Source organism: Leuresthes tenuis, unplaced genomic scaffold (genome assembly GCF_036924035.1).
Source record: "Leuresthes tenuis unplaced genomic scaffold, fLeuTen1.0.hap1 SCAF_24, whole genome shotgun sequence".
Taxonomy (NCBI): domain Eukaryota; kingdom Metazoa; phylum Chordata; class Actinopteri; order Atheriniformes; family Atherinopsidae; genus Leuresthes; species Leuresthes tenuis.
The window spans coordinates 11,829,927-11,857,662 of NW_027325378.1; the positions used below are offsets into that span (position 1 = coordinate 11,829,927).

General features: G+C 42.8%; 3 protein-coding genes across 5 annotated transcripts; all 3 read right to left on the reverse strand.

Moving 5' to 3' along the window:
• Window positions 1–93: 93 nt before the first annotated feature.
• On the reverse strand, window positions 94–5,343 carry zdhhc23b (zinc finger DHHC-type palmitoyltransferase 23b). Its single transcript, XM_072378589.1, has 5 exons — window positions 5,049–5,343; window positions 3,686–3,855; window positions 1,639–2,328; window positions 1,327–1,494; window positions 94–416 (listed from the first exon to the last, which is right to left on the reverse strand). The coding sequence occupies exons 2-5, from the start codon at window positions 3,835–3,837 to the stop codon at window positions 149–151; spliced, it is 1,278 nt and encodes a 425-aa protein (XP_072234690.1). The 5' UTR covers window positions 3,838–3,855; window positions 5,049–5,343; the 3' UTR covers window positions 94–148.
• An 881-nt stretch (window positions 5,344–6,224) lies between these two features.
• On the reverse strand, window positions 6,225–18,820 carry gramd1c (GRAM domain containing 1c). Its single transcript, XM_072378323.1, has 18 exons — window positions 18,757–18,820; window positions 17,783–17,894; window positions 17,227–17,350; window positions 16,654–16,754; window positions 16,065–16,160; window positions 15,890–15,970; window positions 12,150–12,268; window positions 11,906–12,062; window positions 11,638–11,797; window positions 11,394–11,537; window positions 11,183–11,301; window positions 10,935–11,077; window positions 10,741–10,844; window positions 8,903–9,073; window positions 8,402–8,468; window positions 8,053–8,172; window positions 7,637–7,742; window positions 6,225–7,259 (listed from the first exon to the last, which is right to left on the reverse strand). Exons 2-18 carry the CDS (start codon window positions 17,876–17,878, stop codon window positions 7,191–7,193), a joined length of 1,977 nt encoding a protein of 658 aa, XP_072234424.1. The 5' UTR covers window positions 17,879–17,894; window positions 18,757–18,820; the 3' UTR covers window positions 6,225–7,190.
• A 511-nt stretch (window positions 18,821–19,331) lies between these two features.
• On the reverse strand, window positions 19,332–26,955 carry atp6v1ab (ATPase H+ transporting V1 subunit Ab). 3 transcript variants are annotated; one of them, XM_072378198.1, is made up of 15 exons: window positions 26,828–26,955; window positions 24,405–24,503; window positions 23,762–23,890; window positions 23,184–23,398; window positions 22,955–23,092; window positions 22,724–22,875; window positions 22,478–22,640; window positions 22,270–22,378; window positions 22,023–22,145; window positions 21,125–21,239; window positions 20,967–21,030; window positions 20,672–20,875; window positions 20,471–20,565; window positions 20,190–20,361; window positions 19,332–20,070 (listed from the first exon to the last, which is right to left on the reverse strand). In XM_072378198.1, exons 2-15 carry the CDS (start codon window positions 24,484–24,486, stop codon window positions 19,978–19,980), a joined length of 1,854 nt encoding a protein of 617 aa, XP_072234299.1. In that variant the 5' UTR covers window positions 24,487–24,503; window positions 26,828–26,955; the 3' UTR covers window positions 19,332–19,977. The 3 variants fall into 3 exon arrangements, with proteins under 3 accessions (XP_072234299.1, XP_072234298.1, XP_072234300.1); XM_072378197.1 differs by having other exon boundaries at window positions 24,405–24,508; XM_072378199.1 differs by having other exon boundaries at window positions 24,405–24,531.
• Window positions 26,956–27,736: the final 781 nt, after the last annotated feature.

Below are 27,736 nucleotides of genomic sequence, written 5' to 3' on the forward strand. Positions count from 1 at the left end.
CAGTTGCACCTTAACACAATGCTGACAGCACTCCAGACACTCGCTCAGGTTCGCAGCCAGCGGTAAGAGTCGTTTTAAATCGAAAAAAGGGACCACGTTGCCATCCAGTGGACAGCAGTGGAATAGCAGCTATATTTGCAACAGTCTCTCACACCAGGTCTGTGGGAGGTGGGGGGCCAGGTTTGTCTCCCATGGTCATGAACTCAGACCAGTTGTTACGGAAGCCTTGAGAGTAAACGCCGGTGTCCACGACGAGTCCCCAGTAGGCGCTGCGGGCAGTTTTCTCTCTCAGAGCTATTCGTGCCTCACGCTCCGTCACATTGTAGCTGATGTTGATGATTTGCAAGACCAGTAGGTGAAGCAGCCCGACGGTCACGATACTGCTGTACCACGCACAGGTGAAACAAAGTGCAGAGCTGGAGAACAGAGAGGGCAGGTGTTCAATCATAATATAAAACACAGCAAGAAGCACTGCACTGGGCAGATCATTGCTCCACGTGATCAGGGAATGGCAGCTATTCACCGGAACTCTTTTGAAAGCCTGTTGTAAGTGTTGTCTGTGCTGGCACAGATCCTTTTAAACACTACTTATGGCTATGAGCAAAAACAGTGAGTCTTTCTCCAAAAGCTTGACGGGCAACCCTCTGAGGATATGCAACTGATGCAACTCTGCAGCGATGGAAGCGTGATGTCCAAGAAGCAAGAACTGCACAGAAAATACCACTTCTTTAGTTCTGAGGAAAGTGTCTCAGTGTCTCGGTTTCTCTTTCTTTCTATTAAAAGAACATAATTCTGCTCTTGATGGCTGCTGAAAGGTTCCCCGTTTGCACGGGCTCCTTCTGAACTCTGGATGTTTATTACAGGCATGTCTTTTACAACTTGTCTCCATTCAACGGCAAACAAAAACTTGCTTATAGAGCCTTAAATATTTACAGCAAATTTAAAGTAGATACTTTAAATTACCAAAAAGAAAAACTAAAAATGGGTATCGTAGCTTAGTGCTGTCTGCAGATAACAAATTTAGACTACCAATGCTAATTAAAATGATTCCTAAAGTATTCCTTTTTTAAATTTGTGCAAAACCCAAAGGAATCCCTTATGCTCGTTCTATATTTTAAGTCTAGCTTTGCAAGATTCGCAGCTCTCTTCTTCCTCTCACCATAACTCCTGTGAAAAAACAATGATTTGTGGTACTGCAGAAACTCCATATTGGGACAGATTGTCTGCCTACTGCAGGGCCAACACAGCGGCATACGAGACAAAGAGGAGGTGAAAGTCACATATTCATCCCCATTTTTACAAACTACGCGTAAACGTTCTCAGTACCTGTACTGGCTGTAGACTCCGGGGCAGTACAGCAAGGCGGTGAAGACGTTTTGCTGTGGACACACACTCTGCAACACGAGCCTGATACCGTACAGGGACGTCATCAGGAAGAAGAGCAGCGTGAGCAGGAAGCTGCGGTGATTGGCCTGTCCAACGCAGCTGTTTATCCTACCCCAGCAAAGAAAAAACAGCAGCTGAACCTTTTGGAAAGAAAGTTCCACTGAACTTTTGTGATTTGATTTGTTGAGCAGGCTCTGATTAGAGAATACAATAAACAAAGAGGAAGAAACCGCGCTTTTTAATGACACCCACCAGACACAGTGATGGTCGAGACGCAGCACGCAGACACCACACATCCGACAGTGTCCCGCCCTCGGAGGACGCACCATCCTGCACGTCGGACACCAGTTCCTCCGGCTACTTTCCTTCTGATCCTTCCCCTCCGGCTCCAGGGCACTTGTCCGGTTGGCCACCATCATTGTCACATCCTGACTCTCCCTGCTGAAGGAGGAGTCTCTGTCTGTCATGGGACTGTAATATGTCACCGTGCTGTGGATGGTCTCTTTGTTTGGTCGAACGATGCCAGGATCTCTCTTGGTGAGGACGAGCGCTACCAGGGTGAGGATGACTCCTAGACTTACAGCTGCCAGCTCCAGCAGACCGACATCTCCACGGGGAAGCACCTCTACGATGAACAAGTAGTACATGTAAGCCAAGGAGAAGAGGGCCAGGCTGAGGAAGAAGAGTGTCCGTCCTTTCTTGCGGTGGGTGAAGTAGTAGTACCACAACACTAAGCCAGGCAGAGCCGTCAGAACCACAACGCCAAGCAGGTAGTGGAGAGCGGCGAGGTGCAGCAGGGCAGGAAGAAGAATAAGAGGAGGGATGATGGACAAGTCCAGTTTTCGGGCTCCGCCCCACAACCAGGGTACACGAATCCGATCTGAGACGACTTCAGCCACCTGTGACAGGGATTCAGGTTTCTGAGGCTCCCTCTTCAGAAACCTGAGTGAGCAAAGAACTTCCTTTTAACCAGGATACCCATATACACTTTTATACACATTTGATCATCAATGGTATTTTTATCGATACTGCACTGCGCTGATGAATGCTATTAGCACCTCCAATGACAAGTAAATGTTTGTGAAATCAGACAAATCTTAGAATGCAAATAATGTCTGAGGCTGGTAATATACTTGCCAGTTCAGCTGTCAGGACAATTAAAAATAAAACCTTTAAAACCAAACTCTGATTACTCTGTTTCAGATGTGTCCAATAACTGGCCTGCATCAGGCAAACACAACAAAGGAGAATTATGAAACTCTGAAAATGTTTTAAGAACTGTCCGACGCATTATTAAACCTGAAAGTACAGTGGTCAACCATCACCTTTGAGGAAGAATGTGTGAAAACCACACATCAATGGGTTTAATCAAAGAAAAAATAGTTTCAATTTGCAAGGGATCAAAAAGACTGAACTCCGGAGTAATGGAAAAAAGTTGTGTGGTCTGACAAGTCCAGATTTACTCTGGTCCACGGTGATGATGTGCTGTTTACATCATCCCTTGTGCCAATTATACAGGCTTGTTATGATCCAGCTGGTCAGGTTGCACCACCTTTAACATCAGTGTTCCCAGAGGGGAAAGGTCTTAAAAGGTGTCTTGTTCAGTTGCCACTGGGGAATTTTAATTAAACATTCTCTCAGCTTTTAAGACAGCATCTGTATTTAGGGATAATAGCGTTGGCCAAAAGACTAATACTGTTATCTTTAAAGACATACCGTCATCACAGCGGTGGCCACACACCTCAACTTGATCCCAGCTGAGGCAAATCATGAGTCAAAACCGATATCCTCATGTCCTGTTTCAGACCAACTATGAGTCGCATCATACCGGCAGCTTTCAAAATCAGTAATATGAAAGCTAAATAACCGTGATGCTGCAGCACTGACCAAAGAAGGTGCAACTGAAACACTGTGATGTGTGCGTAGGGGTAACAGAAAAGTATTTTTTGCTCCAAGGGGCCATTGAAAATACAAGAAAAAACATTTTTTCAGTCTGAAACAAACTGAATATTCAACCAACCAAAAGACCACAACCTTAAAGAGAGACAACGAGCAAAGGTGGAGATAGTAAACACCTTTGTTTCCAGCTTCTCAAATATGAAGGCTTCTTATGCTCTGTTGTCATGGTAACCTTTCGGACTGTTGTCTGGATAAAACAGAGAATCTACAGATGCTTATTTAAGCTCCGTTTTTTTTTTGTTTGTTTGTTTGTTTCTCTGACATTTCAGAAACTACAAATCAACGGCCAATGAAAAATGACCACAAACAGCAGCCCCAGCATCAGCTTCCCTCCTCTCACCTGTCACAGGCATCATCCAGGTCCTCGCAGTCACAGCAGCAGGCTGCGACGTGGCTGCGCTCTCCGTGTCTGTTCACATACTCGCAGCAGCACAGGCCCGACTCCGACTCCTCCTCTTCCTCCTTTAGCACCTTGCTCGCTCGCTTCTTCATGACAGACAGCACCACAGCCTGTAAAAAAAAAAAGAAAAAAAGGTTTTGACATTAACTACACTGAGCCTCAGGGGGTAAAACACAATAAATGAAGTCCTCTTTAAGCCCACTTTGCTGAAATGATCTGCGCATACAGCAGATTATCATCCATTTGCATGTGTTTTAGATTATGGAGTGGCTCCAAGCTAAAAAATTTCCCACACAGCACTGCGAAGCAGACCCCGGTTATTTGACCCAACCCAACCCTGAACGCTTCACACACATCTGTCACACATCTGTCACGCTGTAATAATTTACAGCACGAGAGCCCTGCCACCAGTGCAGATCTTATTGTACAAATGGATTTAAGTTTGAGGTGTTTTCGGCAGTCATAATAACCACAGTCTCACACCAGTGACTCTGCAGCATCTCCGTGGTTACCGGCTGTATCACACCTACTGATTAGTGGGTGTGTGGTGGCACCAAACAGCAGGCACATCTGCTCCATGACAAAAAAAAAAAAAGAAAAGGAAATAAATAAATAAAAATAAGCAGGGCTGCAATGATTCATACTGCCACTGTAGCGCCCAGCAGTTTCTGCCAGAGGTGTGCAGTGTTTCTCAACTGCAACTGGTACAAGATATTTTTTAAGCCCCTGAGAGGAAAGAGGAAGGCAGCTGCGGCTCTTAGAGTTAATTCACAGGTGGGACTGTGAAAATAGGCTGTTAACATAGGCTGCCAACCCAGCAACTGTGTGCCACAATTGTCCTTATTTGCCATCAGCAATTAGCACTGAAAGCTCTTTGGTTTACACCTTTTTGGTGGGGATGAGTGATGCCTTAAACTTTTAATCAGTTGGACAAATTTCATGGAAGTGTCATTTGTATATCAGTTGCAAATATTTGCCCCATTCACCTGTAGGGTTTCCACTTATCGTTCATTCTGTATTCTGAATTGATTAAACCATCCGTGCCCTTAAAACTTATCAGAAAACAACAAACGTTTGTTGGATAGTAAAGAAAACAACTATCGACTGGGTGGGTCTGGTTTCCGGGTACTGTAAACACAGTTAATATATAAAAGGAAACCTGCTGAGCTATAAAATAAGACTTCCTAACACTTTTATGTTCAACACTTATCTCTTGACAGGAGGTCCCAGTTAACCCACGCTGCCAGTTATTTTACCTGTCTCAAACCAGGCACAGTGCTGCCTCAAAGACACTCTAACATACCTGAACACTGGGCTGCTACATTCTGATGCTCCCAGGAGCGCGAGACATCGCTTGAAACGGCTCCTTGTCAACGGAAGTCTTGTTCCCGGGCAGCAGCGGTCGTATCCGGCGTTTCTTCTCGCTACATGACGCTCGGTGTGCCGCGAAAGTCACAAGAAGGACGGAAGCTGATGAAACTGAAGGCTGCGTCCGTGTATGAGTCGACCGGGAGCTTCGTTTCCGGGGCTGTTTCCACGTTCTGGTTTGGTTCGGTTTGGAGGACTGTCCTGAGGTTCAACTGCTGAAGTGAACTGTTTCCCCTCCTGACGTCAAAAGGAGGAAGACTTACCCCGCCCAGGACTCGTGTCCTCCCACATACTCATATGTTGTGTCACATACAAGAGGGACATGTCGCACATTTTTATGGTCAAAATACAAATATTTGAAAAAAAGTACACGTATACTGTAATGTCAAAAGTGACGGCATATAATTGGGGATATTATGGCCAAGCATGAGTATACCTCTGACTGGTTGGTAATGGGGCTGTCGTCCATTGGTTCCCAACTTATGGCTGTAGGTGTGTAGAAGAAAAGAAACCCCAATATCCACAGCAGGGTTACTGTGAAATATGGATATGACTATTTTAATTGGGATTACTAGAACATAAGGAACCTTTTTTGCCCTCAAAGTGGTGCTGTGTCTTTTTAATGCTAGACAAATAACCAGGTAATGTAGTATAAATTGAATTTCAAGATAAAACTCAATGGTTTTGTAACTATCTGCTCAACCAGCGTAAAAAGAGTAAGCTTGAGATAATGTGTCACAAAGACATAAGGGCAATATAATATTTCCTCCAGGAATCCATAGATGGGCTGCTGGTCAATAATTAAAGACACTCTTACCTGTGTCATGTTTCACTTGTGACAAAAGACAGGAAAGGAGTTTGGCTTCTGTTTCAACTTAATCTTTATCCAGCAGCAGAAAGCAGTCTGTACAGCTTTAAATAACTTTTTAAAATGTTTTATTTAAAACAGTATGTTGGAACTAAAAGCTGTTCAATCAGTGAACACAGACATTGTGAATAAGTCTGTTAGTTTCCTCATTTCTCACATCCAAATATACACCAAAGTGAGAACTTGGAGAAATTAAATTAAGAAAATAGAGCATTTTAAAATATTTCAAGAAAAAGTAAGATATCAGGTGAGAAAGACTTTATTAAAACAACATTTGAGTGCAGAAAGTGGCAATCAAATAAACAAAGTCCAGGTCAAATGAATGGTTTCGTATGTACAGGATGAGGAAGAGGCAGCGGAGCAAAACTGTGCGTTGTCCAACATTAAATAATGTAGAACTGTGTAAACATTAAACAAGGCTCACCGTGGCAAGTAAGCATCACCAACTAATGAGGGAAAAAAAACAACACAAGTTTGAAAAACATAAGAAACTTGCATTTAGTGTGGACTGTGCAGTACATAGACGGTCCCAAGTCACCCTAAACCTCTGACAAAATTTAAAAGAACCCTAAATTCTACACGGCTGAGGTGGATCAGGCATGTCTCAGCCGAGCAGGACCTTATCACCGAAATAGAAATCAATTGTGTGTAGACAAAAAGACACCTTTAGCAGCATCGGTGTACATCAGCTACAGCTTACAAAAGAAAATTACTTCTGATGACAAATTTAATAGATTTTCAAGTTTGAGTCACTGATTAAACAGTATTTATTGGAAATATTAAAAAAAAAAAAAAGTCTTTGCAAGACTTGTGGAAAAATTAAAAATCTTCACAAAAATACTAATTTAAATATTTCTCAAACTTAAAGTATTTACAGTAGTTCATTGTATGTGGCACAAGGCATTAAAATATAGTTTAAGATCACAAAAAATGAGCCAACAGCATCCCAAAGAAGTCTAAACCTGCTGCTCCATGTGCACCTGAGTCTGATGTTAGTCGTCCTCCTCTGAGAGTCAGTCTACAGCTTTAAAAACATCCTGGCACCTGATGCGTAACCCCTGGCTACGTATGGCACACGTCTAGGGATGCCTACATAGCAACACCCTGTGGATACCAGGGAATTCCTCAGAGGAAGTCTGGTGCTTTTGTCCCCTCGTCTTTCCACAGAGCTGGGGACAGGCCTCTCGGTAGGCGCCTGGTGTGGTCACATCAGTGCGGTACTGCTGTTCGATTGGCTAAAGCAAAGTTCCGCTGGAGCACCACCAGAGAGCTGCGAAGCTGCAGAGAAAGAACAACCGACTCAGCTGCTGGAGCTCCTGCTGTAAATTGTTTTTTTTAAATAGTGCAACCGTGCATTTATATGATGGATTTCTGCAACTAAATTATTGAAAACAGATTTATTTTATCATTTTCATGGCTATAGGTCAACTTCAACATATTTATCCTTAAAAGAGGAAGAAAAACAGATCCCATCCCTATATTTATTAACTGTGAAGCTATAACCACCTGCAGTAAATCCACTTACTTCACTATATTATATATATATTTATTTTTTTTAAGTATTGCCAATTTCACCATCACCCCACACAAACACGATCAAATGAGCCCTACAAGTGAGCATTATGCAAAGCACCCCAGTTTAAACCCCATCCTACCTGTTCTAAAAGGTTAATGGAGTCCTGCAGGACAGTTTTCAGTAGTTGCATGTCCTCGTTGCTCCCGAACCCAGGTCTCCGTTTAGGACCATATTCGGTTGCCAAGCTGTCGGAGAAAGAAGAAACTCATTCATATGTACACAATAAGACGTTTACTTTTGCTGCACGAATGCAGCAGAACACACAAGGAAGTGAACAAAATGCAAGATAGAGGCTGGCAGAAAGGAAGCCTCTACACTGAGTTATTAGAGCATGAGCTCTCTTGAATTTGAGCTGCATCACAGATAATCTAAACACCCCCTCCCATCCACCAATGAGATCTCAGCTTTCGAAAAGATTGCATCAATGACTGACTGTTCTGTGAGCAATCCAGAGAAATACACAGGATACAAAATAACAGCAAGAAGCTATCTGACCTTGCCTCGCTCCTCTCCCTCAGCCGATGCTTTGTGGTCAGATACATGCGGTGGGCCACATCCTCCATGGCCCACAGTTTAAAGAACAATCCCAGATTCAGAACAGTCAGAAGCAGCAAACTGAGAGAGGAGGAAAGCATCGAGTTAAAACTGACCACTGGAGGGCAAAATGACAAAAAGAGACGGGAGTTTAGAAGCACACTGCAGACACCAGAGGTTGCCACACAAACAACCACCTGTTAAAACCAGAACTTCTATCCAGACACTCGAGAGCTTGAAACAACATTTACAAGCTTTATACACAAACAGAACATTATTTCACAGTTGTGTTTCTAAGTTGTCAACTTACATCATACTCATGCCAGCCACTATCGTAGTAGTGCTCCATGTGTAGGAGCCCGTCATATCGATGGGGCCTGGGACACAGCAGAAAATATCAATACATTTTTAAAAATCATGCAGACAGCTTGAAAACAAAACCAGGACTGTAATCAATGAGAAAGCTTTGCATGCGTGTGCTGCTAACAACACATTTAATCCCCTATATGGGCAGCATTATGCAACAGCCTAAGATAATTGCAATTTTCTGAGTGTGTCAAATCCAATAAGACAGTAACTCCACCTATGATGACGCTTGTCATACTTGAGCAGTTATGACGGCTTTGAAATGTTTTGACTGAACTGTAGCAACTGGGACAAATGCAGAGGTATCAGTTCAGCTCCATTCTTAGATTCAGACGCATTTATAATGTGCTCAGGGCCTCATTATTGGCATCACTAGAAATACTTGTTCTTGTTACACGCAATACATTGAAAAAAAAAGAAGAAAAACTATCAAAGTTGTCAGTACCCATGTTGCCATCTCTGTGTTTGTCAGGATCTTGGCCGTACTGCTTACTGGGCTTTATGTGCTCTGACAGAGTTCGGCTGTAAGTCCGCCTCCTTCTCCGGAGCCCTCCTATCTTCCCCAGCTCTCCACCAGCTTGGTTCAACTCTGCCTCCTCCTCCAGCAATTGTGCTTCTGTGTCACCACAGGGCCACAAACATGTAGGGGAAAAAAACAAAACAAAACAGCAAAATTGTTGAGCAAGCATTACAGGTCAAATCAGGGGTGCAACTACCTGCTTTCTGAGGGGTATGTAGACACATGACTGGCGCCGCCCATTCATAACAATAAGGTTACAGTAATCAGATCACAGTAAAAAGGTTACAATGACTTTCGATTATGTAGCGCGAGTGTTTTGTGTGGTGAGGGGGTGCCTAATCAGTAACGTGCCTCTGTTATTGATCATATCATTTACACATGCAGAAAGCTGTTCAAGAACATGGCTACTCAAAATTATTTTTCTGCAATCGCTCTGGCGCCCCTTCTAGTTTCTAAGGAAGTGCTGAGAGGCGGAGATGTGGGTGGAAAGCGTTAGCATATTTTAATCCAACTAAGATGCTGTAAAACTGTCTGGATAAAGGGAAGAAAAAACAGTGCATACACATCTGGCAGATATACCAGTTCAGTCATTTAACTTCCTGGGCTGTTTCCCAAAAATGTTGATCAAACGCCCCCAATGCGCCCTCTTTCTCTGCTTCCACAATGCAACAACTATAAAGAGAGTTCCTGATGCCATCTCATGTTTTATGTCTGCAGACCAATAGGCCTTTTCACAGCAGACAGTTGAGATGGCATGAAAAGCAGAGGTATAATGAACAACACCAACAATGTCTACACCCATTTTAGTGGCCCTGTAAACTAATAATGAACAAACACATACAACAGTACCACCTCACCCCAACTGGAATGCAGCCATCACCAGCACACCTGTGCCTTTCTGCTTAGAATGTGTCAACATGTCTTAACAGGCATGTATGCAGCTCCATTAATTAGACACTAGTCCGACTACAACGTTGCCACACTCCACAAATGGACATGCGAAAGTAAGACTGTGACAGCAACAGGAGCAGCAGCTGCGCCAGCAATACTATTCTTAATGATAAATGTACGAATACGGCAAATCACCCGTTCACAGGCTCTCACCAATAAAGTCTACAAACATGCTCAATAGAACAATATCACAAAGTAAGAGAAAAACTACATTTTCTTAACTCGTTCACAGTTTATGCACTTCATAAAGTCCACTTTGTCACATTTTTGGCTACATGAAGATGTCGACGCAGATTTTTGTGGAATCACGAGACCCAGAAAAGAAACTGTTGTAGAAAGCATGTCAATGAAGCAGGTCGCGATTAGCACCAAAACACTGATCGGATGGAGGGAATTTAGCCGGTGACAAAGTTTTGCTGAAAAATATGTTGACTTGTTTCCTCAGAGCCAACCCAGAGTTGTTTTTTTTGAGAAAGCAAGTGACCATCAGTGGTATTCCATATTAAACCCATCTTTTATGTAATCCATGTGAGTAACTGAACACAAGAAAATCCTTGTTAAAAAAAAAATTTATACAGTCACTAACGGCTTCCAGCCCCAGCTTTGTGTGCTGTGCATTCAAAGTGACTGAAAAGAACGACTACAGCCAAGCTGGTAATATTTCCCTTTATCTTTCATTTCTCCCTCTTGCCAACACAGCAGTAATATAATACACAGCAGTGATATGAAATGGTTCATATCAAATCTCAAGCTCAGATAAAATAACAGGGAAGTGCTGCCTCTGCAGTGTCCAGACAAGACTTTACACTCACCGAGCTGTCGGAAATAATCCTCAATGCCGCTCCAGGAGTTTTTGGTAATGAAGGACTTGACCAAGCCCCATGGCTGCTTCCTGTACTTCACATCAGAGTACACCCTGACAGCATATAACGACAGAAATGTTCATTTCAAGTCAGTCGGAGCAAACCTAAACGTCGACAGATGAACTGATAAAGTTATACGTCACCTCAGTCGACACTTCTTCTTTGAGTTGCTTATGATGTAGTACCGGTTGTGTGTGTAGAAGTAATCATGATAGGGAACGTCATGAGTGTACACCTCTGAATCAACGACGTAATACTGGCCATCTTTGGAGTCTTTGTGCTGCATCTGAGAGATGATTTAGGTATGCATGAGTAGCAGGCCATAATTCACCCAAAAACCCTGTTTATCTATCCACTCAAGCGGAAACGCGTCACACGGATGTGTGCACACCTGGGTCTCTGTAGCAGTGGAGGACTTCCCAATCAGAGGGTTGCTGATGGTTATAGTGTAGCTCAGAGTCCGCTTTATGTTTCCGGAGGGGTCTTTTTGCCAAGCAGAAAGTCTGGCATCTGAAAGCATAAAAGGCAACCTTGGAAACTGCACTCAAAAGCTTTTGAGCGGGTTAGGTTAACAAAAGGGAAAAACAGAATAAAGGCCTTACCAGTTATCTTACGGACGCTCATAAACCTGCGGGTGAAGCTGGAGTCGGTGAAGAGCAGCTCAAACATTTTGCTTGCACTGATGTGGAAAACCTTGTTGAGATACAGTCGACCTGGTGCCTGGGGCTGGCCGATTTGTTCTTCCACTGTTGGGTTCAAAAAGAAAGTAGAGGGAAACATTCATCAAAGTAGTCGAAAGTGAAAAAACAAAAAAGTCGTCAAGCTTTGAGGGTTGTGGTCTGCCACCTTCTTCGGTGCTCTCTGAGCCGCTTTGCTCGGACAAGTTGTTCTCGTTTGCGTTGAGGTCAAGAGAGTTGGAGGAGCATTTGGACAGCCTCTCTGTAGCCTGGTGGTCCTGCGAGAGAGAAGGGCGAAGCTGTTGATGTGGCGTGTTGTGAGACTCATCCTGCAGGAAAAACAGGACACACAAAAAGAAAAAAAAAAAAGTTAAAAATACAGTTCTATTCTAAATACATAAAAAGTCACCCAGTGTTAGACAAACAACTTTAGATACCGCGTTGGGAGTGCTTTGTGAGACAATTGGGGAGGGAAGGTCCTCCCCTTGAGGCGTGGAGCTCTCTAGTGGCCCATGCTCCAAGCCTGGGAGTCGAAGGCTTTGGGGGCGCTCCAGCCTCCTGAGACCATCACCACCACCAGGCTTCTGTGGCAGGCTGCAGACAAACGGGTTCAAATCAAGTTAGAAATACTTTCTTTTTGCAAGGACTCGAGTTCAGAAGAGCAGATGCAAATTTACTTACCTGGTCTGGACGCTTGATTCCGCTGGTACCTGTAAACTCTCCATCTCTTCATGACTCAGACCCAGATCATTCCCATAATGCTGTTTAACCATCTGCCACAACTCCAAGCTGGTCAGAGGCTGGGGAAGGAGGCGACACAAGAACATGGAAACATCAGCTTCAAGGCATGTTTAAAACTAGTCCAATGTACACTTTCCCCTCCACACGCAGGAACCAGAAGGTGAACGTAAAACTAACCTGAAGGAGGTGCAAATATCCTGGAAACGTCTAACCTCTGCACTATATAGTTTACAATCTTATCTCCATGACAGATAAACAACCTGCACATCTTGTTTGCCAGCGCTCTGGTCCTCGTCTCACATTTCAGTGTTAACCCCCGACAGCCAAAAGCAGTTAATATGAGCAAGTATCCGAGTAGAACGACACGGGCTGCAGGTAGTCAAGGAAAAACAACTTTACATATAAAGTGGTAGAAGGAGGTCTGTTAATTCCGACGGGGAACTGAACGGTTTGCCACAAAAGGACCTCAAACGGGGTTGTAGCGTTCCATTTTAAAACCTACAGAAAGCGTGAGACCCACTCACCTGTCAGCGGTCATGTTGCCGCAGCTGTGAGCTTTAACTGGCCGTCAGACAGCAATGTGTAACGTGGTGTCGTCGCACATTCGGGAAGTCCTGGATTTGAGCGTAGAGACGCGCCGCCCAGAATTAGCCAGACGAAAATGAGATAAAAGCTCGCTCGGTCAGTCGTTTAGCGACCGTTTTCGTTTTCAAGCGACCCCACAGACAGCTTCAGCGCCGAGTTAAGCGGAGCGACGAGGGCGCTCCGTGTGGGTTAGCCGGGGGGAGGTGGTCGATGCAAATTAGCGCTCGTGGCCACACCTGCAGGGGGTCAATGAACTTTCATGTTTTTAACACAGGTGTTTGTGTCCCGGATCAACAGACCCACGCCCCTGTGGGAGGGCTGCCATAGTGCCTGTTCTCAAAAATAGGCTCGTTTGCGCATAGATCAAATTAAAGAGTTAAAGTCCTACCTGGCGGTTATTTCATAATCCTCGCTGACAGATGAGGAAATCGTGCTGCGTTTGCGTTTCCCGTTTATGGCAGTTTCTTTCTCAACAATGCAAAGGGTTGGCAAAAAAAAATATTCTTCTGATATTTAAACTGATTTTCTGTTAACACCATTTTTTCAAGCAACATTGCAGCATGTATATGTATGGTCATAATTCACCATAAACCGACTCAAAAATGACACCTCAACCGTTTTGTCTCACCTGCTTTTATTGCAAGAGACATGAGAAAGAAAAAAACATTATCTGAGCTGTAAAGCATATATTTGGCTATCTAATGAACCAGCCAACTAATGAAATGAAATACAACCCTGCTGTGCTAGTTCACACTTTACAAGAAGTCAATGTTCAGTTTACACGGATTAAACCTGAATTTGCACTCAAGTTCAAAGTTGACTATTTCAAATTATGAACCAAGTTCACCATCCTAAAAATGAACAAGCTCAAGTTCATTTCTCACTTTTTTTAAATGAGCTCCTCTGAATGATTGTCCTTGCTAAAGAGCTATAAAGAACTAAAACGAGGGCACCATAGCTATTTGAGCAGATGTGGTGTAAATGTTGCTACTGCAAAGAAGTTTCCCAGTTTGGGATGAATAAAGTACTTCTATTCTACCAAATCAAAGTAATTAAAAAAAAAAGGTTTAGTGCATAGCCTGCCTTATGTGATCAAGGTTAACAGAGTGCATTCTGATAGTCCCTTTTTGTGAGTTTAAAATACAACAACTTCGCTTTGAGAAGTCAGATTCATAATACTTGTCTTGTGAAAATTCTGCTTCACTCAAGTTAAATTAAACATTACTGGCTCTTAGTTAACTAAAAACTATAAACTGAATAGCTCAATACATTTACATTAATCTTATATTCAAATAATGAGGTAAAAAAATAGTCAAACAGTTTAATGTTTTATATTACTCATTAGGAAATCCAACTTCTTGTTGGCATTCCCAGATTTTTCCTTCAGAACTGAAAGTTCAATTTCCCATTTATCACTGAATAAAGCATCAGTTGCAGCACCAGAAGCACCATCACAACAGAAACTTGTACATATCAGTAAAACCTCACCAATAAAAACAACAGTTCAGAAAAGTATCCTTTAGAAACTTAAAACCAACAATGGACCAACAATGAAGCCAATATATAACAGGAATTATAATATAATTTGACTCATCTCTCGTCCTCTGGCTCACTGCTAAAGTTACTTATTCGCTGTAATGCAAGGCTATCCTAACCTCGGCCAGTTCAATGCATGACTAGAAGGACTGGTACCAGCTTTCCATGGATGAATGGCAGAAAAGGGAAAAGATAGTATCTGCATCTTGTAGTGTGAGCTTTCAGGCTAGCATCTATGCTCTCTCATACCACACAACAGTCTTAGAGGGTTATTGAGTGAAATGTGTGCCCAAATTTACATGGACACACAAAGCTATAAAACTGATCTCAAACGAGGAACATCCCACAGAAGAGAGGAGTGAGATGAACAAGAGTTGCTCTCTCAACCCGCTAAAACTGTCTGCTATGAACATAGCTGTAAAGACGTGGTTAAGAAGGGAGACGTTGTTCTATATCTTGGCCAAACTCTCCAACTACTTCCAGCAATGACATACAAAAAGCGCACAACTCAACTGCGTCCAGGCCTAAAAAGTTTCAACTACATTTACGCAAGTATTCAACAATTTCACTGAAACTCATTTGAAATATTGTTATCCAAGCCTTTCAAATATTTCAACATCTCATGTAATTATTAGTTGAGGACATCTTACATGCCGTTTTGCAAATAGCAACTCTAAGTGCAAGAGAGCACATCTAAGTTTTACTCTTACTGTACAAAAAACTAGGTAAAAGCTGGGATGGATTTATTTCTAACTACATACCAGACACACGTGGTTAAATCCTCCAAACAAGTTACCTTAGGTTGTGGAAAAGCAAACAAATGTATGCAGCGGTGTGCAGATCTTTGGCCTTCGTGCCAGGAGCAGAAGAACACCGGTCACCTCAAAGACTGTCTGTGACTGAGGCAGTACGACGCGTACTCTGAACCTTTTAGATAAGTGCTTTGTAACAGACCTGTTGATATTCTGGAAGGTTTAAAGGGGATGCTGCAGGGGCGAACATCGATGACGTCATACCAGTAGACGAGTGTGTAGAAAGCCCTCTATAAGCCCCCCCGATAGCCGCAAATAACAACAACATTGCAGCTATGAGCTAACAGTGCAATAGTACGCGTTTATTCATTCATTCGTCTTAAAGTATTGGTGAAATAAAGACAGCTAATGCCTTATTTAGAGGCTTCATCGTCTTTGCCCTGTTCACTCCGTTATATGGATCTCGAAGAATCTAAATAGCTTCCGAAGGATGCCGACTTTCACCAAACTGTTCTCGGTGAGTAGATAAACATATTTCATGCCAGAAATAAGGTCTAGGTTTGAAAATACCGGAGTTCCCCTTTAAGGCCTGACATTCAAGATACCAGACAACAGAAATGTCTATAGCGTGGACGGCCTTTTAAAAAAAAGTCTTGCAGAATATATTTACCTTGACATGTGTGTGGAAGCTATGAAACAGGGATAACTGCTAAACCACTATGAGCAGTTGTTAGTCCAACATGAAGTAGGAACATGGCACTCACGAGTGTCTGCGTTGTAGAAATGTATAGATAGTGGGAGCCATACCTTGTCCAACAGTGTGTTCTGCCACATGCGGAAAACACTCTGATAGCTCTTCTCTCTCGCTGAGAAGGAAGTGAAGAAGTACTGAGGGTGAAAGAAAACGAAGATATACAGCATACTTGTGTTTGTGCATCAAATGTGAAGAGCATTCTGATAAACTGCTTTCCGACCCAAATACCTTCTCAGTGCCCGTGTAAATCTGGATAGCATTGGGAATCAGTCGAGCAGTTTTCTCTCTGGACATACCAGTGATATCTAGAAGAGACAATATCATCTAAAAGAAAAAAAAGGAATGATGTTCATTAAAGAATACTGTGAAAAACTGATCTTCCAGCATGTAGAAGTCCTTTTTTTTGGAAACTTAATCAGTACTTTTTACCTTTTGTATATGAGCTGTCTTCTACAAGTTAACTGTAAATCACTGCAAATATGGGCTGTATTTTTGTAGAACCTCTTATAATGCTTGGTTAACTACAAGCAGAAACGGCAACAAAGCCATAAGCATCATAACTGTGTTTCAGGACAATTTGTTTCCCATAACTACAGCACAATGCGCTTTGTACTTTAGAACAAAGCTGTCACACTTAAAGTGGATCTTTTTTTTTTTTTTTTTCAAATGCAAAAAAGCCTTACGAATATGAAGTGGACTATTTTCAGCTCTGTAATACAGTACAGTCATGTGCTATTTTTGTGCATTACGTTTTGCCTGCATGTGTCGATGTGTGGACTGCTCACTTCCACAGTGTACTCCTGAACAGTGTCATTACCTTTGTGCCTCGAAACACATTGCTGTAGAAACAGATCCAGTTCTCTGTAAGGTAGAGGCGTCCCTGAAGGAGTATGTCTCGCTGGAGAGCACACGGATAGTCTGTGGAGAAAACGGAGCATCCCTGAAGTGTCATTTAACCTCTTTTGGTTCAATGTAAGCACACATAGAATGTGACTCCTTTTAAGGCAATGAGAAGATGAATAATTACAAAAGAGTTTTCATAGGGGGTGACAAAATAGGCGGACTATAATGAAGAAAGGAAAGCAATGATACAGACTGCTTATAAAATCTTAGCTTAAAAAGCATGCTGGGAGAATATTTCCACAGCCTCAATCCATCCGATTCAGCAATACAGCCGTGGAAATAAACTCAAGTTTCCCTTAGATACAACTTAAAACGACCATTTTTAGGAGCCCGAGAGGTTTTAGTGAATACGCTGTTTCACATGGCGAGTTATCCACCCTTAATAGTACAGACTTTGTGTTTTCAGTGGAACAGAAACTTACTGAAAGATTAACAGAATAATGTGCATTTTCAGCTTTCATCATGAGAGGCAGCCTTAAATACTTACCCACTAGGAGTCTCTCAGATTCAGGCAGTTCTCTGAACAGCCTCTGAAACTCTTCAAGCCTCTGCTTGTAGTTCTGCAGAGGAGCTTGAGGCGCTGCTAGACACTGTCCCTGAGTATCGGAGCTCTGACGGAGGAGACGTGAACATTAATGATACAGTTCAAATGAATCCTTTTTTGTTTTGTTTGATTTATTTTCTATTTTAGCCAAATTAGTTTGAATAGAGCCGATGTGATTCAAACAAGGAATAAAAAAGTAAAAGAACCTAAAAAGAGATCTACGGTGAGTTTGAGTAGATGATAAACCGTATTATTGGCCCTATGGGCTTTGCGTCAGGTAAAACATACACATCACTCTTGTACTGTCGGTGGAGAGAAGGAATCTGAGCCACAAGAGGGCAGTGAATGATTTTCCATCTCAGTTTAATTCAAGCTACACTTGAGCTTTATAAGAAGGATACTTTGTAAAAGTCACACATGCCACTCTCAGATTCTTTAAGGAGCTGCATGTTAGCTGACACAGTGTGGAGTTTGTTTTTTATCCCCCTCCCCCCCTTACATCTTCCTCAGAGCTCCACCCGATGTCCACCAGGGATGCCGTTTCATCTGTTATATCATCACTGCCCACTCCCGACCGGTTGGATGACTGGTCCATCTCATCTGCTGGACTGCTGAGACATGAACATTTTCTGCTTTACACGTTGAGATGGAGTAGGTGTGACCAGAGTCCATAATCTCTTTGAGAACAAGAGATTTTAAAATGCTGGCGTCACACTTCAAATAAGAATTTATACAAATATAAAGCAGACATGTACAAAAAGACTAAATCAGTATCACCTGTTTGAAGGTTGTCTGGAAAACAGACTTTCAACATCGCCTTTTAACTTTTAAGTAATGAGGCTACACCTGGACCAACCTGCACCGCGGATATTTGTGAATATCTGTGAAATGTAAATATGATGTCTGGGATAAGCTCTCGGTGTTGCCTTCCACAAATTTAGGAATGATAATTCTCTACATTTAATCTACAGTTCTGCATATATTCAAGATTAATTCAAAACAGGAATACGGGTGATTTAGCCTAAATTTAAACCCCGTGCTGGCATCTGTGGAACTGCAAGAAATTACATAAATAGGAAAAAAAAAAAAAAACCATGCGTGGGTCTTTTGAGAGTTACATTTTAAGAGCCTCAAAACTTCTACAGCGTCATCAATCAGGCAAATCAAGCAGCACCAAAGCAGAGGTCCGCGTCACTGCTGCAGAACCAGTTTAACTGGAGAGCTATACTTAGGATGTGTAAGTATGAACAGTGAACAGAAACCTGGAGTAAATTGCAAAACGTGTCATTAAATTATCAGATTTGTATTCAACATAGAGTAGCATTTCACAGCGTCTGTTATCGTCTAACAAAACGAGACGAGTGATTATCAGATAAAGCCCCGCGCTGTTATCAATCACCTTAGAAAAAAAAACTTCAATCTTTCCATCTCCTCGTGCGGGTTATCTAACACAAAATTAGACCTGTCGCTTACCTGACACGGAGAGGACCCAGGATTTCTGTTCCGTCAACCTGACCGAGATTTATAGAATTAAAACAAAAAAAACTAAATTTAAAAAAATGTCTCGCGCTGCTGTGGTGCTCTGCTGGTGCGTTTAATGCCCTCTTCGCCGCCTTATTGTCGCAGGTGAGTCTCATCCGGCACCTTGTGGGAGTTGTCACCTCTTTGATGACGCTCATCTCTCAACTACTAAGACTCCAACCCGACTTCTCTCTTCCGGTTTACAGCCCACTTAAGCACAAGCTGATGCCAATATCGTAGCATTTTACATGGGAAAAGTTGCGATCGTCGAAACTGCGCTCAAAAATAGTTGAAAGAGCACCCGGTATCATTTGAAAGCATTGATGTGGATTTCAAGACAATGCAAAATATATTTTTATCCCAAATCAGTTCATCGAAACATTTAACCACTAGCACTAAATTCAGCTGTGCTTTAAATGAAATCCAAGTGTGTATTCAAAGGGCTGCAAATTCCGACGTGTCTGTGAAATGCGGAGAAACCAGTTCAGCAGAACAGACAGCATCATTAGAAACAATGAGATCCTCACACATCACAATTCTTTGTTGTTGTTTTTTTTCTCCCCCATGTTTTAATTCTTTGGGAGTACCATGATGGAACAGTTTGACAGCAGAACATCAGAGTCTGACTCTTACACATTCACACAGCAAAGTACACAACACTGCACAGCGTGAAACACAACCATTAAAAACAAAAAAAAAAAGGAAAGCCTTTACGTCAAAATGCTGGCAATAAATAGACTGATCTTATTAAATTTATATTCAATACTCTTCTGTACAGATGGTCTGTGAATTACAATACATCAACTCAACGATCCCCTTCAGGAAGAGCAATACAGCTACACACATAAATCATGTAAACGGAGAAAGGAAGAAACAGGGCGATGAAATCTGCCTGTCACACACATTTAACTCTCACAGACACATACACACGACCAGTGACCATGCAGAGGATCCAGAGTATGGCTTTGTGAGGCCACCAAAAAAAAATAAAAAATGAATACAGTACATCTTTCTCTTTACCCTCCACATGAAATTGCGCACACACACACGCAGTCACTCACAAAGGAGCACAGGGGAGCATACACTGGGTTTGGGAATACGCAGAGGTGGAATGTGATTCTGCAGTGGAGCGGGTCAAGAGATGGAAAGTGGAAAGGCTGTCAGAGTGGGACCCTACTCCTCCAGCGTACGGAAGGCGTTCTGCATGTCCTCCACCAACTGTGTGTACTCTGCCTTTATTTTGGCCTCGCCTTCCTTCACTGGGTCCTGCACACACACACACAAATGCAGTCTCAGAGAGCGTCTCACAAAACAAGATGTCTGAAGAGGTCCCAAACGGAAGCAGCGGGTTCATACTATAAACTCTCACATACACCACAACACACCTTGAATTTCATGGAGCTGATCCTGTAGAGGATCTCTCCCATGTGCTCTCTGATCATGGCCCAGGTGATCTTGTTGTCGCTCTGGGCTGTGGTCTCCACCGCGTGCCGTGCCATGTCATAGAAAGCTATCATGTTGGACAGAATGCCAACTGTCTTGTAGAAGGGGCAAAACCTGAGGAGACGGACAGGAGAGTCAGATGAATCAGTAAACAGCTGATTTTTAGACGCGTTTATTTTAGAGAAAAAACACTGAATGCATGCCACTGAGGCTGTGCTATTACCTGTCATAAGGAGTGTAACCGTTCTGCTGCAGGAAGTCATCTTTGATCAGTTTGGCCACTTCCAGTGTGATTTTATCAGTTTCTGCCAGTGAAGCCTGTGAGAATGATAATCATTACTTCATTCATGATAAACGTCATGACGGCGGTGAAGTGAGTGACTCTTTTTTTGTAGAATGTGTTTTTAACCCCTTCCTGATTTACCTTTCCGACGAGCTGCACAATCTCAGCCAGATCTTCTTCCTCCTGCAGGATCTCCTTGGCCTTGGTGCGCAGGGGCACAAACTCGGGGAAGTGCTTGTCGTAATACTCGTCCAGAGCTCTAGTGTATTTGCTGTAGCTGATGAGCCAGTTGACAGAGGGGAAATGCTTCCTCTGAGCCAGCTTCTTATCCAGACCCCAGAACACCTGGGAGAAGACGCACCAGGCACATGATAAAGCAGCTCCAGCTGACAGTGGTGATCGGTTCAATTAAGTATGACCTGAATTGAATCTTTACCTGAACAATACCCAGTGTGGCCGAAGTGACGGGATCTGAGAAGTCACCACCAGGAGGCGATACGCTACAAACAAAGAAAACAGTTTCATTAAGGTGCTCTGGCCCATGAAAGATGTGGAGAACAAAGTCTCCCTCTAGTGACAGAAAGCGGTACTCACGCTCCCACAATACTGACGCTGCCCTCTCTCTCAGGGTTGCCCAGACACTTCACTCTTCCAGCACGCTCATAGAAGGAGGCAAGTCGGGCGCCCAGGTAGGCAGGATAACCGCTATCTGTGGGCAGACACAGAACACAATGCTGTATGAAGCAGAGTTCCCCCAAAAAAAGCACTCACCAGGCTCAAATTTTGATGCAGAATATGTGGAAAGCATTACAAAGCCTCACAATTCAAGCTGTGTTGATCTATTTGACATACTAAAACCACAACACAATTTTTCAGGGTGATGTAATCCATCGTGAGGTCTGTCATTCAGCACAGGTTACGAGCACAGATGAGTTGAGCTACGAAAGCTCGGCCTGGCCATTTAATCTTGTCCCAGTATATACACACGAGAGGGGAATCGAGTTATTGACAGAAGCATGTCCGCCGCCATGCTGTGTGAGAAAAAACCTTCAAGACGTTCTGCTGCTTCTAACTTTGTCTGTTGGAGATCATCGTACATGTAAGTCTAGCTGAAGTCACTGCGCAGGCGTTGCCTTTGAGTTACTTGAACGGTGATTTTGTCAGAGGAGAACGTCCCTGAGTAGATATGAAATCCTAATGGGCTGATTTTCTGTCACAGTTTCTGACATTTTTAAGCCGTCTGACAAAAGAAACAAAAAAAAGACTTGACCGTCCTTACAAAATGATGCAAAATTAATCAACTTCCGAGCATAGGCTAGTTTGGGTCCAGTCCTGTGTATACATGCAGAGTGCATCAAACCCCAACTGCATTATCTAATGCATTTATTGGGAGCTTCAATTTGTGCAACAGGAGTTTGTTAACACGAGTACATCCATTTCAAAAGTACATATATATATATATATTTCTACCTCCTTCAGAAAGTACACTTACCAGCAGGCATCTCAGCCAGACGACCAGAAATCTCCCTGAGTGCCTCAGCCCAACGGGAGGTGGAGTCAGCCATCATGCTGACATTGTATCCCATATCTCGGAAGTATTCGGACAGCGTGATTCCTACCACAACAATCAAGAACTGAGCTCAGGAAAACTTAAGCATTGGAACTGTGCGAGGCATACGTTTGCTGTTATTTTATACCTCTTACTGTGGGAAAAAAAAGGTATTTTTTTTAAGGATTACCTGTGTAGATGGAGGCCTCTCTGGCAGCGACAGGCATGTTGGAGGTGTTGGCCACCAGCGCTGTTCTCTTCATGATGCTTTCCGTCTTTCCGTCCACCTCCATGGTCAGCTGATGATCAGACAATGATGCGAGTTAAGCTCTGTACCAGTTTAATCATATCCACTTTAAAAAAAAAAGGGATGTAACGCTATGACGACCATCACCGACCTCAGGGAAGTCTCGCAGTACTTCTGACATTTCGTTACCACGCTCCCCGCAGCCTACATAGATGATGACGTCACTGTTGGAGTACTTGGACAGTGACTGAGAGATGACAGTCTTTCCACAGCCAAAGGCTCCTGGGATGGCAGTGGTTCCTCCCTGCACACATCTTCACCCAGAAAAGAAAGTCAAAAACAAAAGGCCTTGACTTTAGGACAAACTTTTACACAACAACGAGAGGTCTGGCCTCACGGGAAAAGGGCGTCCAGCACTCTCTGTCCGGTCAGCAGCGGGTGATTGGCAGGCAGCTTCTCTGTGACAGGCCGCACCTGTCTGACAGGCCACACCTGCACCATTGTGAACTTCTCCTTAACGCCCTCAAACTCCAGCTCCATCACCACATCCTGGCAAAAAGACACACATTATCACCACCAAACAGCTGCTTGAAAAGCACAGACGGAGCTGGAGGAGTGCGAAACTCACCGCGACGTCATAGTTTCCAGGTGGAGCCACATAGGTCACGGTGCCTCGGTTCCTGGGAGGCAGCATGATTTTGTGCTTGATAAGGGAGTTCTCGTAGACCATGCCATAGATGTCTCCTCCTGTGATGTGACTGCCGACCTAACAGTGAGAAAAGGGAAGAGAATCACAGTGAAGCTACTCCATAAAATCTTTTTTAAGGTGGAGACCTGAAGGCATCACTGACTCGTACCCGCAGGCTCTTGCAAGGAGAAAACTCCCACTTGAGGTCTCGGTTGAGAGCTCCAATGTTGACCCCTCTGGGGATGTAGATGCTCTGTGTGATGTCGTTGATGTCCTTTAAGGGTCGCTGAATACCATCAAAGATGGAACCCATGATTCCTGGACCCAACTCGACAGACAGAGGCTTTCCCGTCCGCAGAACCGGATCTCCAACTGACACGCCGGCTGAATCCTCTCTCAGGAAATAAATAAGCTCAATTTTGAAAGAGGAGCCGTCTATGTTTACCAGTTTGCATGTAAACATTCTTGATATGGTCATTGCAAAATATAGCCAGTCTACTTAGCTTTTGACTGACACCTCACTTGAGAGTACAGGTGCTTTTCATTTCCACAGGCGACAGTAGACAACACGCTATGAGTGATTCTAACTGCCTGGGGGTAAAGCTTAGAGTGTTTTAGCTTTCAAAAGAGACCAAAATCAAGCGTTTACACTGTATGGTTGTGCGATAAGCGCTTTAGGGCACTTTTTCCAAACAGGAAGCAGTTAGCTGCAACCATATGATGGACATGTGTTAGCAGTAAGGATACACGTCTCCTCATACACCTGGATGGTGGCCATGTCTCCTTCCAGCCTGATAATCTCTCCCACCAGCTCACTGTGGCCGACACGAACCAGCTCATACATGGCTGCTCCTGCCATGGATGTGGCCGTCACCACTGGAAACGCAAGCACAGGTTTTATGATGAAACTACATGCATTTAGGGAAATAATATTCTACTGATGAACTTTTCTGTTTACGTCCCCAACCCCAGTATGAGGTTATTCTAGAAGAGATTAGACTATTCGCACTCCTTAGTGTTGATGCATAAGTGGATTGCAGTGATATTCCAAACAAACTGTGGTGCTTTCACATTACATTAGGAGTCTGCAACATCATATGTTAGTTATTCCGATTGTTTAAAAAGATAGGAGTGCTCATTCTACTGTTTTCCACAGGAAAAAAGGAAGTAAAAACTTTACCAAGCGTGATTAAATGAAACACACAAGCTCGTCACCAAGCAGCTTGATGTTCCTGTGACCATACTAGCTATTATTAGGCTATTAGGGCAGATATATTAAACGGTGTACAAAAAAGAAGAGAAAAAATTCAAGAGCTATATTTTGTAATTCATAAAACAAACAGTTTTATAAAGATATCTAAGCATTTAAGTGCGAGTGTGGTGGGCCAACCTGGTCCAGAGACACCATGGACGTATCCAAACTGGCTCTCTCTCTCCTCGTCCCGGATCTTGGGCAGCTTGGACATGTCCATCTTCGCAGGTTAGTAGTCTTGACAGGAAACAAGGGAAGAAGAGACCTATGAGCGACAAAAATCACTGAAAACATCATCAAGTCAGAATTTCAGTGTCTCCTGGCAGCTTTAAAGCAACTTTAAAGCAAACGTGAATTGATTACTGTGAAAACAATAAAATCCACAACTGCAACTTTCATTTCTGCTTTTTTCTTTTTTTTTTTTAAACAAACGCAGTGATTTAATGCTTCAACTCAATTTAGAAAACCATTTTGTTTCCTTGCATTACAGGTTATTCTGTGCCTTATCTTTCACCTAAAGTGGCCTTTAGGTGAAAGCCCACCCAGCCCAGAAATAGACCAGTCAGCAATTGGCTTATTTTGCATTCTAACTCACAAAAAACATGCTCTAAATGTATAAAAATTAAAGATTATATTCATGTGGTGCTGCCCTGGCACCTTGCTAATGCCGCCTTCTGTAGAAACCTGACGGATAATACAGCAACACTGATGCTCGTGACTCCTTATTTCTCAGTGAGCTGTCCACCTTTCTCTTCTCCCACTCCTCCCCATCAGCTACACATCACAGGTCCACTACTACAGTCTGTGTGCTGTGTCAAGCTAACATTAGAGGGGAATCCTACAGAGCAGCAAATTACTGCTACGATGTTTTCCCCTCACATGCATGTGAGCACTGCATGCTGGTCTTCCATATAACAGACTCCCATTAGATGTGATACCCTTCTAAGATATCTACATAGCATGTATGCTAAATCTTGCGCTGTGCAAACAGAAACAAGCTCAAGCTGTCATCAGTCGTGACATAAACCCATCCCCCATAGTGCTTACTGCAGATGCTCTGCACACAGTTAAGTTGTTTTTATGTGTCAGCCTCTGTGGATCAAACCCAGATGCTTACACTATATATTTTCTGCATCCCCTGATTTTCATCCTCTCTTCGTCCTCTTTTTGCCCTTCCCGGTGATGTAAAAACCTTCCTGTTCATGCTAGGCTGCTTGCTCATCTTTACTTTGGTAAAACAGCTCCACCTACAGAGCAATAGGAGAACTGCAGTGATAACACCTACTAAGGTCTCGCTCTAACTGTCTGGTGTCGGATGAAAAAGAAAATCCCCTGCCTTTCCAAAGGATGATATCTGTGTGTTGAACCTGAAGAAGAACTCTGAGGGGTTGTTGTACAAGCTTTCCAGCACATAGTGGAATAATAATATTAGTTATTCCATTGATTATTGTATCAGAGACAACTGTCCGCCTGCTTAACTAATAACAATGGTACAAATCACAAAAGAATTACAATATACTGCCTTGTAATAGGTCTATTACAGCAACATTAGCAGGTTCATTACAGCTTTTCAGAAGAAAAACATCCTAATGAAGCATTTTTGCCTAACTTCAAATGACAGTGATGAACAGACACTTGGTCATATGATTTTGGCACATGACCGACTGGTGTTACTCTGCGAGCTGCTTTAAGGAAGTGGAAAACGGGCATGTTGCAAAACTGGGAAGTACAAATTATCACTGCGTGCGGAAAAGTGTGGAGAAGCTATCCCACCTGACTACAGTTCTCTGCAGAAAATGAGCATGAGTCACAATAAAGACAGTGTACCCCTATTCTATGAAAAATCATCTGATGTGCTGGTCGATTACTGTGGTGGATTGTTAATGAGGGAAAAGTCTCTTGTGTTGTTTTAAAAATGGGAAAAGTAAGAGAGTTTGTAAACGAGGGAGACACGAGTACTCAGATAGGCCTCTGAGCAAAGGGATAGTACACTATGTGTACTAAAAGATGATGTGCGGGCAAGAATAAGCTCAGAAATGTTGCATATATGTGTTAAATAACCACAAAACAACCTGACATGCTGGTGTGAACTGCAACCAAGTGAAAGCAAGCAACGCTGCTGATCGTTTTTAAAGCAGATCTACCTCAGTGACATCAAAGACATAAAAATGAAAGCCTGGTTATGACAAATAATAAACAAGTCTCTGCCTGGAAGCTGTTTTCAGTGCTATCTGGCAGGTTTCCTCGACATTGTTAACTAGCTAGCTTTATTAACACGGGGGGGAGAGACTGAATTCCGTCCGTGAAATCACGAATAGGCAGGTCTGTAATTCTAACGTGACCCCACACAGAAAAACACTGTAAGCTGGCTGTGTAGGTTATTTGGTAGCGTTTGAAATAATAACACTGAGTGAATTGTCGGCCTCGTTCAAAATTGGCTGCCTCTGCCGTTTGATCACTTCGAGAGAGCAAAACGATTTTATCACCATCCAACGGCTAAATCCTTATATATATTTACAACATATGTACGCGACGTATTTTGACATAAATATCATGTTTACCGTCTGGTCGTGAGGTGTCCCCTTTGCTGTCTTGCCTCGAGAGAGAATTGCTGGATACTGCGGTGCGTGACAGCAGGCTGGAGTCAGCTGACTTCATTCACTCGCTGTTCAGTTTTTTTTTTTACTGCGGGGGCCGTGCAACTGCCGCCATTTTGGATCCGCTCCCGGACCACAACAAAGATCCTAAAGTGGTAATACGCCACACTAGATCGATATTCGTCAGTAGACCTGTCGCCAGCCTTTAAGAAGTCCTAGTATTGGTAGTTTTTTAAAACAATTCTTTATTATATTAAATCTGACGTCTAATATTTACCAAACTAAACAGTGCAGTGTTCACTGATGCCTACAACACGAGCAATATACATATAAGAAATATACCACACTCATAAAACCACAAACATAGACTCAATATGATCTTTACTAATATGTAACTGCACATTTGTACACTTAAAGTAACTTCCCATACAAATAACACACCACTTTGGACATCGATGTACGCATAGTTGTAAAAGACGACTGGAAACTATTGTGGATGTACATATAAATTAGACCAAGTAGGCCATTAAGCTTATCTCTCGTGTATTTGACTATCTTTGCAGCAACAGTTGAACCAAAATGGACGCTCACATTTTGTTCCGTGTATTCAGGAACCTAGCTGTCACACAGAAACACTAAGGGATGTTAGTGCAAATAAATATGCTTTCCCTCTGAAGTCGTGAAAAATGTTTGTTTTTGTAATATAAAGTTAAGCATTTTTTAGTTTGCATATTCAGTTTTTTTTAATTATTATTATTTTTACACATATACATGCATATTTTATTCAGAACAAAACTTCCTAAAATTAAAGTAGTTATCATTATTGTCATGTGTGTACCCTGAGTTAGGACTGATTTATTGTTTTTGGTTAGA